The 12733-nt window shown below is 41.3% G+C and overlaps 2 protein-coding genes across 3 annotated transcripts in view; one reads left to right on the forward strand and one right to left on the reverse strand.

Annotated features, from left to right (window-relative positions):
- Window positions 1–29: 29 nt before the first annotated feature.
- On the forward strand, window positions 30–6652 carry PMEL (premelanosome protein). The gene is made up of 12 exons (XM_053455642.1): window positions 30–151; window positions 1840–1971; window positions 2396–2542; window positions 2658–2798; window positions 2884–3045; window positions 3343–3714; window positions 4331–4822; window positions 5048–5185; window positions 5261–5354; window positions 5535–5740; window positions 5923–6010; window positions 6238–6652. Exons 1-12 carry the CDS (start codon window positions 67–69, stop codon window positions 6386–6388), a joined length of 2208 nt encoding a protein of 735 aa, XP_053311617.1. The 5' UTR covers window positions 30–66; the 3' UTR covers window positions 6389–6652.
- A 2648-nt stretch (window positions 6653–9300) lies between these two features.
- The window catches only part of DGKA (diacylglycerol kinase alpha), a 52731-nt gene continuing 49298 nt past the window's right edge, over window positions 9301–12733 (reverse strand). For both annotated transcript variants that reach the window (XM_053455640.1, XM_053455641.1), the window contains exons 20-24: window positions 12438–12528; window positions 11845–12037; window positions 10754–10874; window positions 10209–10269; window positions 9301–9399 (exon numbers count right to left, since the gene is read on the reverse strand). In XM_053455640.1, the coding sequence (XP_053311615.1) occupies window positions 9319–9399; window positions 10209–10269; window positions 10754–10874; window positions 11845–12037; window positions 12438–12528 (547 nt within the window). In that variant the 3' untranslated portion in view covers window positions 9301–9318. The remainder of the gene's footprint in view (window positions 9400–10208; window positions 10270–10753; window positions 10875–11844; window positions 12038–12437; window positions 12529–12733) is intronic.

Raw genomic sequence — 12733 nt, forward strand, 5'->3', positions numbered from 1 at the left:
GCTAATGAGCTCTTGTTATCTCTTTATAGGGCTGACATTCTTTCTGCTGTTTGATTGCTGGCTGGGATGGACAATACCGAGTTTAGGATGCATGGACTCTTGTTACTGGCGGTACTCTGGGTGCTGTGTGCTGGCATAGAGGCTCAGAGCAGTAAGTATAATCTTGCGAGCAGGTTTCTCTCCACCTAATGTTTCGGTTTGTCTTAGTCTGTCAATTCCCGTCTTGTCATAACCCTTGAATATATGTATTGTATTATGTGCTGTGTAGATGGCGCTATAAAAATTATACTATAATCTACGCTTCTTTACAGAAACTACCAAGATCATTCACAGTATGTTGTAATTTATTAGGCGGTATTGGTCCTTTATTAGATGCTTCCTAATTTGTATTTAAAAAATGATGATAAAAAAAAATAAATAAATAAAATAAAAAAAAATTGCCAGATATAGGATCTCATATGATTGTCCAATTATGTAGGTATGCGTTACAGCTCCTATCGGTCTTATACGATGACTGCCTCGAAACATTCTCTACCAAGCAATTGCTGTTGTGTTCATAGCCTTCCTGTATATTAACCTGATGCTTGGTAGTCTTTGCACTACTTTAGATACAATTTATGATCTGCACTTAATGCCAATGATGCAACCTAATATATTAGACTTTGACTTCCTAGAGGACATTGTTTATGCCTAATGCCACTGAAATGTTAACATCCACTCTGAGCTCTATTTATGAGAAGATTCTCTGGCTCAGTCTAAAAGAATATTTCATCTTTACTTTAGTCTCCACTCCTCTTGCTTTTCAAATTGTCTGTATATTAAGACCTTGCTTGAACACCGGTTATGGTCTATTGGCCCCTAGGCTTGCTATCCCCTCACCCAAGCTGGGTATCCTGTGATAAGTGTAAAAAATCTGTTTACTGTGAATCTAGCTTTCATTAAGATTGTTTCCTTGGCCTCACCGTATGACCCTCTAAGTTGATTAGTGGTCATTGGCTTTAGCTGGAAACCATGTGGGAAAGTAATAATTCTAGCCTAATTAACAAAATCTTGTCCTGTAAAGAAACTTTCGTTGCTGGAGTTCCCTTTGAAGGGAGATCAGTGTTGGCGTTAACATTTGGGTCCTCAAAAGGCATCAGGTCAGGTATTTCAGCTGATGGTCACATGTGGGATTCCAAGCAGGATTGAAGGTCCATGTGACAGTCTCTGCCTAGAGCCCCTCAGCACGACTCAAACATGCACATCACATGCTGATCCCAGGGGCTTTGAGAAGGGTGGGTGTCGGATGCCTTTGTCTAGCAGTTATGTTGAATGCTGCAAGGCAACTGACGATTATAGTTGCATTATAATGGGTGCTTGGATGATGACCTAAATATTCTGGAAAAGGGCACTCTGGTTTTCTCCAACCTTTTTGTTTTGGACACAACGCATCTTGTCCAGCATCATTGTCGGCAGATGTGAACAAACTGTCAATAAGCAACTAAGTTAAAGGTTTTACATTGTGCAGTGTGATTTAATATGTATCCTCTTTATAAGCCCTTTATATCTAAAGATTAGTGCACTTGAACGTTTTATAGGTAACAATCTTAGAGGTAACAATCTTAGAGGATAGGCTGCATAGAACAGCTGGGCAATATGCATTATTTACCAGTTTAACATCCTGCAATAAATTGGTAGGTGGAAAAAAAAAAAGTAGGCTATGCAACAGTCTTAAACCCTACTTACATAGGCTACTGGACCACATCTGAAATGAAGTGGTTATCTGCAACCTAACCCTTAGAACAGGTAGTTACAGCGCTATCTTCCAGTGCTTTATCTGTTTTCTACTTCTGTTACTAGGCTCTCCAAACCGGGTACAGCAGAGCAATCAACGGGTAAGGACCAGCAAACGCCCACCCTTCAGGTCATGGAACAGCCAGATGTACCCTATTTGGCGAGGAGGTGACACCCAGCAGAGAGACTGCTGGAAAGGTAATTTTTTTTTAATTTTTTTTTTTTATTTTTTTTTTTTCCCCCTATGATTTTTGGTGTATTCAGCAATGTTGGCACCGTTTTGTGTAGTTGGCTAAGGCAGGAACAAATGCTCACACCTCAAGACTTTAGTTGGCTTCCCGAGACCCTTGGCTGGCTCCATGCATGGCTTTCTTCTAAAGCCAACAGCCGTTGGCAACTCAAAGTAGTTAACATATCTTGTGTCTGGGCATGGTTTTTAAATCTAACTTCATACTGGTCTAAAGCATCATATGTAAGATGTCCTACACCCATCTGACTAAACTTCAATATAGTGCCCTTTATTTAAGCACTTGGAAGGAGGCAAGTCCATGTGGGGAAATTGTATTCATGCTGCTTATTTCTAACCTGTACCTAGAGTGTCTAATTTAAACTTTCCATGCAGGAGGCCAAGTGACGTTTGATCTGATCAATGATGCACCTACGTTGACGGGTGCTAAAGCTACATTCTTCATAAAGCTGAACTTTCCTCACAACCAGACTGTGCTTCCTGATGGGCAGGTGGTTTGGAACCAGAATCGTACTGAAAATGGTTTGTACTAGCCTTTTACTTTACATGCTCACTACCAAGAATCCACTTCACCTACCATGGAGTTTTTATGGAAACCTACCTCAACATGATCTGCACTAATCTTCCCTCCCATCAGGTACCTGGACACCTTCAGGGGAGCCAGTTTATCCTGATGAAGGCACTGAAAGAAGTGACTGCACTTTCCCTGATGGAAGCCCATTCCCACATGGTGCTGGGAAAAGACGAAGCAAGTTTGTCTATGTCTGGCAGACATGGGGTGAGGAAATCTGATACTTGGGTTTTATCTAAGGGTATAAATCTTATAGCATTGCACAATAAACGACACCTCCCACTCTTCATAGGAAAGTACTGGCAAGTGGTGGATGGACCCTCCTCTAATCTGACTGTGGATACAGACGGCATACCGCTTGGCTCCTATAACATGGAAGTTGTGGTCTACCACTACCGTGGCCACCAGAAGTTCATTCCTATTGGCAGCATCTCCTCTCAGTTTACAATCACTGGTAAGGCTCTTAAATGTCAGTGTGTCTTGTTGAAAACTTTCTGACTTGATGGTTGTCATATCTGGCTTGACAGAAACAAAGTAAATGGATAAAGCGGGCATTTTATAACAGCTTGTAAGTCCTATTGGCAAATGCTTCTGTGTCTAACGGTGGTCTTTGCCAATGTTCAAGACTGGCACCTCAAGGAGAAGACTAACTGCACCAAAGTTTAAAATTAAATGTGTAATTTGGGATAAGCAGACATGCATTGCTTGGACAAGTTCAGTGACAAATTAAGACTGTTCATGTTTCCCACAGATCAGATTCCTGTCTCTGTATCCGTATCACAGCTCCTTGATCTGGATCAGGAGGACCAGCGTTTCATTCAGAACAGAGCAGTGTCCTTTTCAGTGGCAATTCATGACCCCAGCCATTATCTTCAGGCTGCCGATATATCCTTCTCATGGGATTTTGGTGATGAGAGTGGTACACTTATCACAAGGAATACAGGTGTCACCCACACCTATGTCTCTGCTGGTGTGTTCAAGCCGACGGTTGTTCTCCAAGCTGCCATTCCTGTATTGCCATGTGGCAGTACTGCTGCTGCAACAGAGCTGTCGGTTACCACAAATATACCATCAGAACCCACAACTGGAGCAGAGGCTACAACAAGTACCGGTGAAGTGACAGGTGATGTGAGGCAGCAGGGTACACCAAATGCACATCTACCTGCTAGTAGAAGTAATGTCAATGACTGTAGCAATGTCTTGTGTTTATAAAAGCGGGATACCATTATTTAAAACTAGATCATTGAATAGGTGTTGAATAGATCTTACAGAGAATGGTTAAAATATGAAAATGATCAGTAAAGACTCTGTCAACGTGTATTTTAGGGGAAATATCCCCCAAAAAATAGACTCTGAAGCTAGGTGTAATATAATCTTTACTAAGGTAGATAAAAGGGACAGCCTTCCAGCAGATATGGTAGAATGGCTTCAGAAAAAATATACCCGAAAATAAGTCTGTGCATCCTTGCCGGAAAACCTAAATGGCTTAGTTAAATCGCATTGTGTTCACTCGGACATGTACAAATATTGTCTAGTGTGCAGCCCTGTGACAAAAGTTGGTACAATGAGGGACTTAAAACAGGGACTCTGCCTGTATTGGGGACAAAAGTCCAAGAACCAAAAGGAGTTTTGAGACTTTTGCACTAAAAAAGATATTGGGTTAAGTGGCTTGTAGCTGCTGTCACCTATTTAGGCTTTAGGTAGCCTAGACTTATATATTTTTTCCTTTTATGCTGCAGTTTCCACTGGAACAGCTGCCCCAGCTTCAAGTAATACAACTCTACCCGAGGAGGCTGTAGCAGAACAAGCAACTGTGGCACCAATGGCTAATGAGTTAAATGTGGAGGATGCTCAGACGCTTGCTGTGACTTTACCAGCAGTTGTGCCTTCAACTGGGCAGACGGTAGCCAGTGATGTGGTACCTGCAGAGCAAGCTGTGCCTACAGAGGGAGTCACTGTAGCCAGCAATGGGGAGACGGAAGCGGACGACTCTACTGTACCTGAGGGCGAAGCTGTGACCTTGGCGGTTGTGTCTACAGAGGGAGAGACCACAGTCAATGATGTTGCTGTGACTGTAGCCGCTGTGACTGTACCAGAGGCTGTACCTAGTGAGGCGGTAGCTGTGGATATCCAGGAAATGGCAGCTGTAATTTCATCAGCAGATAATACAGAAGAAACTGCATCAAGTGGTACACCTGAAGGTGTGTCTCCTACTGTCCCATCAACCGAAGGTAAGTTATTTCTATAGCCTTTCATATTATGATGGGGATAATTGCCTTCATCATACATATAGAACTCTAGGGTCTATGACTGGAGAGTTTTGTGGTGTATGGGTATAAAATCTACCTCTGCCAGCATATGTATTAAAACAGTTTAATAGAAATTTGAAAACTAATCTGTGCAGAAACATTACTTAAACAGAAGCCTGATCTTTCTTTCAATATGACCACATCTAGAAACTTCAAATGTTCAGATGGCTACCACAGAACAAGGAGCTATGATAGTTGTTGCTAAAAGACAAGCTCCTGAAGGACCACTTGTAGGATGCACACTTTATCGTTATGGAACGTTTGCGACGGAACTGGATATTGTCCGTAAGTCCAACTCAGTAGGCTTCTAGGAAAACTGTAAATGCTACACTTTGTACCCATCGCATTTATCATCTACAGAGGGCATTGAAAGTATGCAGATTGTGCAAGTTGAGCCGATCCTAGCTGCTGATGTAGAGAACGCTGTGGATCTCACAATTACATGCCAGGGGAGGTAAGGCTTGATCTACTACATGTGTAGATTCTCATTCTAGTATTGCTGTAGGCTTTTTGTTCTATAAGGTAGCTCTGTTTAAGATAGCTACACCTCCAAAGTATAGTTCTATACCACCTGAACACGCACCCCCCCCAAAAAAAAAACATTCTATTCACTCTATACTTTGCTGCCTTACAGTGTACCTAGTCAAGTCTGCACAGTAATATCCGACTCCAGTTGTGAAACTCCACAAGAGACTGTGTGTAACCCAGTGGCACCCTTGTCTGACTGCCAGATGGTCGTGCGACAGGTCTTCAACAGTACTGGTGTCTTCTGTGTAAATGTGTCCTTAACAGATGATGTCAGCCTGGCTGTCGCGAGTGCACAAGTTACAGTGTCAGGAGGTATGTATTGCTTTAGATTTGCTTTTGGCTCATGGCAATTGAGTTGCCTTGAGTCTGATGCAGCTGCAGCTTGTTCATGAGTTCTAAGGTGGGCGTAAACGTAACATTGTAGGGCTTGTAACAAGTTCTCGTGTTTTCGGGCCATGTCGCTAACTGTCTAAATTTTAATGCCATCTTTTCAGGTGGCAGATCCTCCACTAATGGTGTTGTCATAACTGTTGGTGTGCTCCTGGTTGCTTTTGCTGTGGCTGCTGTTGCATATACCTACAGGTGAGCATATGTATGTGTTTATATATAAACACAGAAATCATCCCAACGGTTCTGTAAGTAAATGCCCTGTTTAATGACAGCACTGCTTGGCATAAGATCTGAGCACAGGATCCATTCACCTGCTTATGGAGACTTTGAAATTGTCAGACTTTATGACTTGCACCCAGTTACAAAGCAACATCTATGTGTTTGAACATAGCTTATTTTTTTTTTTTCTTTTCCCTCAGACGTACAAAATCTTATGTGCCCCTGAGGACTGAACACACATCTGTCAATTGGTTCCCAAATCGCACATCCTTGCGTCTCTTCTTCAATAGCTTTGTTGGCCGCTCCATGAATGGAGAAAGCAGTCCCCTTCTTAATGGCAGAGTTGTGTGATTATAATATGGCAATCTCTGCCTACAGTGCTGCTGATTCCAGATCTGAATCAAAGTTGTACCAAAACAAACGGTTAAACTCATTCTTAATGTACCTCAATATATCAACCCATAACTTCACTTCAAGCCAGGTCTACCACAGCAGACCAGAGGATTGGGATGTTACAGAAGTATTTAATTTGAGGTGCATCTGAAACAGCTGGCAGGCTCAGTTCTTTTCATCCTATGGCTGAATTCTACCAACAATAAATTTCTTTAAAACTTTTTTACATCTTTATTTTGTATACACTGCATATGGGAAAAGTCTCTCAATTGGCATTTCGGTTCTGAACTCTAGATCAGGGTAATAGGTCAAAATTATGAATCGACTATACTACATCAAATGGTACTAAGGGGTTTTGTCCGGTGTTAATTGATCCGTGTCACAAATCACTGAAGTAAACCATGAGCTATTTATATTCGGCTACAGCAGTTGAGGGACCAAACCTGGGGAGTAATTTGAGTGGGACCACCAAGTCTCTAGGAGAGCATCATTAACAGTTATTCAAATTTCCTTTGCCTGCAGAGCAGTTGTACAAATGCCATGACTCTTAATCTGTCTCAAATCAGACCCTTGCATTTCGAATGGCTTGGCCCACCATGTAGTACCACAAATGCCCAATTGTCACTAACCTCAAATAGCTGAGTGATACAAGCATGGTTGAAAGGCTGCTTCACTCCGTTTCCTCCCAGACAGTGGACACTAAACATCATTCTTGATCTATGGTTATTTAGTGTCCCCTATTTAGCTTGTACAGGTTTTGACATGTGCCAAAAAAAATAAGTTAAACCATTTCCATTTAATATAAAGTCAATCTTTGGTTGGTAAAATATCTAAAGTTTGGGAACATCCACTATGTGATCGGATTAGAACCAGAGGAAGGCTGCACTTCACCATATTAGCGTCATGAAAGGTATCATTCCACAAACAAAATATCTGAGGTCTGGAAAGGCAATACACACACACAAGTTTGGGCTACAGGGCTTCATGCATTAGGTGTTCGTGAATGATCACACTGAAAACCCTGCTGATGTGTTGCATGATTCGAATATCAGAAAAGCTATAGACCAGAATGGCATTTGTAGATGGAAACTGTCCTATTGTGGATCACAAGTGGTGAAGTTCAAATGGCTGTGTAAAACAATGGTCCTAAACGTTTAATTGGCTTTATAAAACAGCAGCTGTTTAGGAATAACCTAGACTTAAACTGCCTGTCCAAGAATGCCCCAGGTTTTCCTTAAGATGAAGTTATGCTGTAAAGAGAAATGGACCAAAATTCCCCACAGGATTAAAGGGAAACTGCAGCCCTTGCTCCTTATGGGATGTTGCAAGTATGTAATTTTTAATATAAGCTAATTGAATATTTGACTTGCTGCAAATAACTAAATGCTGAGTCTCTTGTTCGTGTTTTATTTAATATGACTATATCCTTGTCTATTAAAACGCCTTTCACCATTGCTATCTGATATTGTACATGTGATATGTCCATGAACTATGAAGACCGTTTTTCAGTGTTTGACCATGCTACGATTAAAGGGCTTGTTTAGTTGTATCGCCACATTTTAATTTACTTTGTTTCCTTTTGCACTTGCATTTGTTAAAAGAAAGAAAATCCAGCATTGGAGATAATTCAACTGGCTACACGTGAGCTCCTATGCAGGTACCGCATATTGCACATGTGTACTATGCATATTTAGATCCATGGGTTATGGAGAAGGGAATCAAATATTGAGCAGATAACATTTTATATAAATATCTTTTACCTCCCGTCTGTTCTGTCACCCCAACATCACCCCACCTAAGTAAAATAATTCAAAGCAGTGCTGAATTTTCCATTATGCTTCAATGCTCTAATGGATAATCCGGCTGCTACACAATTCCCAAATTCTCAGTGGGGCACATAGAGTGTGGCCCCAGAGTGGAAAGCCGTGTGAGAAGTGCTTAGGGTCTCAGGATGGTGTTTATCCAGCACTGATCCATAGCCTCTTCTAAGGTCAGCCAGCTAGGAATGAAGACAGGTTTCCGGTATCAGATTTAAAACTACAATTTCTCATGTTTATGTGACCAGTTTTGGTAAGGATAAAAGGCTCTGTAATACAATTTTCTTTTATTACAGTTTAAAATTACATATGCCACATAGTTATATTTGAGCTATTTAGAATGTTGCTTGTAAAGAACATGCCTTATATTTTCTGTACTATCAGCGTTGGCCTGATATGATCCAGTAGCTATACATCTCAATGAAAAATAACACTGGATACTGTAAACAAGTGTTAAAGTGGTGCGATCCTTACCACGTCAGTCTTCATTACATTACTCTGGATTTGTAGATTGGGTCTTCTGTGATGTCGGGTATAACCCTTTGACAGACATAATGATGCAGAAAAGTGTATGTTGTGCATTGTTTTGACACTCAAAAAATCTGTACTTTTTTGGTCCAGAATGTCTCGTCAATGATTTTGGCACCTGGAGATTAAGGACTCCCCCAAAGATCCTGGTTGAGGACTTTTAGCTCGGTTATAGATGAAAATTTCCTCCGCTAAACCTAAATGCATATTTTTTTTAAACAAAAATGCATCCTTCTTCCCTGTTTACAAACCTTTAAAATAGGAATATTCTCGTATGTTACATGTTCTGACGCTTTTTTCCCCCTCTCACCTCAAGTCATGTAAAGGGCAATTTTCTGGCACGCTCTGAATTTGTGAACCCAGTTATTACATAAAACGGGCAAAAGCAAAAGCAAGGGAAGGCAGGGATGGTTTTGGAAATTTTCCAGGGGCCTGACCCATCCCGCGGCTCTGTGACTACAGCATCTAGCTTGGGCAGTAGAATAGAGCAGGTGAGCCACGGTCTTCTAGAGGCCTTACTTTCTAGCATAACTATGTCCTCCCTTATTTTAGAGAAAAGAAGCTTGAGGATCGTGGAGGAGGGCCCCACAGCATTGGTGCCTGGTTCTTGTGCGTGATTGAAATCTGAAATATAAAAATGGACAAATTCAGTATATCCACTGCACCGATCCAATATTTGTATCTTGCAGTTCTCCATCTGCGGACAAACGCCTTTAAAGGTTGGCTGTATGTTGACAGTGGATGGAAAGCTACAGGATTGCTTCCCCTAAAAAACAATTCCATAATGAATACCCATAATTGTTTTAAAGCACCAAGAAACAAAGAAAACAAACAACTTTTGGTGGATTTATTATTAAACGTGGGTCTAACTTTCCTTTTCGGTTAAAATTTAATTTGGTGGGCTTTTTTAATTTGGAAATGAAATTCGGCCAAGGTCCACCCTGTTGTGGAAGTACTCCAAGAGGCCAGAATAGTGCAGATGGATGTGCAGAGGCTCCGCTCCTCTCTCCGAGAGGCCAGGTTCCTGGAGTGGATAGGGTGGAGAAGGGGACCAAGAAAGAAGACAGGAGAAGAAGAAGAGGCAAGACAGAGAGCAGAGCTGTGTAAAAGGAGACATTACACTAAAGTGGTTGGTGGAGAAGGTGGTGAGACAGAGAGAGAGTGAGAGACAGTGGAAAAATGAACGAAAAGCAAATGAAAATTTGGAGCTCTCTACTTCGTTTTCAGTAGTTTTGTAGGAAGGTCCCCTCCTTGTTTTCTGGCCAAAGCACTATTACATTCCAATTGATGGTTTAAAGCAGCCAATCACAAAAAGAAGTGCATCCTGCAGTACTTAATACCGTTCTATCTAATATAGAGTAAATGTAAAATACAGGAAAATTCTTTGCAGCATTGATGAGAAAACATCCCTGGAATGGCTATGGAATTCTTACCGTACACGGTGGCTGCATCCAGGGCTCGCCATCAATCTGCATTGGAAGGGCCTTTGTGGTTCTAGCGAAAGAAAATAACGTCATATAACAGCTTTATATAGCACAACACAAGTGAATACCATGAAACCCGCGACTCGTATTTTGTTGGCCATAACAAACTCATAATTGGTGGGTATTCTTCCAAAACTTACACCGGAGATGCAGACTTGCTGCAGCAGCTGGCTTCTTCCTCAATGGTCCAACTATTTATGTCACCGATTGGTTGCTTGAAGCCACATGCACACGAGGGACTAAAACGCGCTCACAGATCCAGAGCAGGAGCTGACTTAAGGCGAGTGTATAACACACAGAGAGATGTGGTCGGCCGAACACATCTCCTGCACGGAATTGGGCTAAGTAACCACGCAGCTTTCGTATGCATTAAAGTGCATATGATGGCTGGAGTGTCCCTTTAATTAGTGAAATGAACTTATGCTTTGCTTACCCCTTTGCTACAGCAGTTTAACATATGAATGGAAAAGCATAGACAGGGTCATATTACCCACCGGATAGTAATCTCTGAGCACTTTGCTAGCCGTTTCCTTGCACTTTTCAGGCCGGTATAAATCTGCCCCATCTCTATGGCACCTTCCAGTCCAACCACTTCCAGCCTCTTGTCACTGAGGTCTGAGGAATAACAAACATTATGATTTTTATTACACAGACTGTCATTCTTTTGTTGGGTGGTATACTAGCCATCTCCAGTATTTTATAGATATAATTTAGCTGATAGATTGCCCCTCACAATGGTTTTATTTCCATTTGTCCATTTCTACTTCAAAATACACGCAAGTACGCCAAGAGAATCTCTTATTGTCAATATAATTTTTTTAAACTTATTATTCCATTCTTTTGTATGTGCTCACGTTGATCTGAAAAACCATATTCTCAATTAAAGCGGATCTGTTACTTTTTAAAGTAAGCACACTCAAAAATCTTCTAACAATGCAGAGCTAAGGGTCGGGTTTCTGACGTCTGCTAAACAAGTGGCACATAGAGAATAAAGAAAAGGAAGGACTACTTTCCCTAACAGAGAACTCCGGAGGTGGCACCGAGTGGTACTGCAGTCCTCTCAATGACCTTGTGTCTGGGAGATCACGCCGTTCTCCCAGTCCGTGCCATGCACACGCTTAAGTCTTGCATTCCTTCAGCAAACAACATGTATTCTCAGCAAGAACACCTTTGTGCTGGCAACGAAGGCATCCCGTATAACACCTCCCGTGGGAGTGCTTCCAGTTCCATTATTAACATTGGTTTTTTTTTGCTGACGTTTTGGAGAGGAATGGGTATGGGCAACTTATGTCTGATTTTACTTTAATTTACGACATGTCCCCTTTAAGTCAGATATATGTGTGACTTGCTTTAAACATTGCTTATTTATGGTGATTTTGGCAAATGATTTGTACAGTACATATATAGGGTATATAGTGTATGCAGTTCAAACTTACAAACACTATTATTATGTAGTCTATTTTGTCAAATACATCATGAAAGTGTTAACAATGGCTGGCCTTTAAGCAAAAAATATATGGTGGAAAGGAAAACCAAAAGTTTGCTAGGTTAGTAAGTGTAAGTTAAAATCAACATGTGCTCTTACCCTGTACACATGATTTCAAGGCTTCAGGGTCTGTGATGGCCTCGGGGAGGTTCTGACATGACGAATTGCGAGCTTCTCCCAAGAGTTTCCTAGTTTCTCCCCACAGATTGGAACCTCCATGCATGCTGGGAATGTTGATAACAGCAATCCCTTCCAGCGACACAGAACTGAGGTCTAATGGTTCACCGCAGCACTAGGGGAGACAAACAGCACAGTGAGAATTCAGTCTATGTGTAAAGGGTAAAAGGGGCCCTAATTCGTTTCTAGGCCTAAAGCCATGTGGAGTCACTTTGAATTGGAAAAATGGTCCAGCAATGCGTTCTGCAAGTGTGCTTCTATCGGAAGAATGATGGCTTGGGGTAGCTTACCCCAATAAGTTTCAGCTTTGTCAAAGAGTGGGTAATATACCACTGTTCTTACGCTGTAGAGTAGCCCTTTCCATAGACTGGATGTTGTGCAAAATCCCTTGTTGGCCTCATCTACCAGCAAACTCAGCATATGAGAACTTCAGCCTACACTACTTCATATGCAGCGGATCTTTGCAAGAATGTACGTCTTAAAAGTCATTTGCCATAATTCTGGAGAATACCAACCTCAATCGTAACATACTCTTTCAGCTTCTTGCACGTAGAAAAAACAGTCTCAGATGTGGCAAATTCAAAGTACCAAAGCTTATTCTTCATTCTGTGGTGGCAGAGTGTGTCATATTATTAATAGTTTAAAACGCTTCCAAACAATCATGGTCATTTTTCATTATACAGAGCAGACCCTCTGAAAACGCTCATATGAAGAGAGAAAAAATACAGATGGAGGTTTCATTATTTTTTTTAATGGGCAACATTATTACATTTGCTAATAATTAAGGAAAAGGAAAAAATTCAGAACTGGG

This window comes from Spea bombifrons, chromosome 2 (assembly GCF_027358695.1).
Source record: "Spea bombifrons isolate aSpeBom1 chromosome 2, aSpeBom1.2.pri, whole genome shotgun sequence".
NCBI classification, from domain to species: Eukaryota; Metazoa; Chordata; class Amphibia; order Anura; family Pelobatidae; genus Spea; species Spea bombifrons.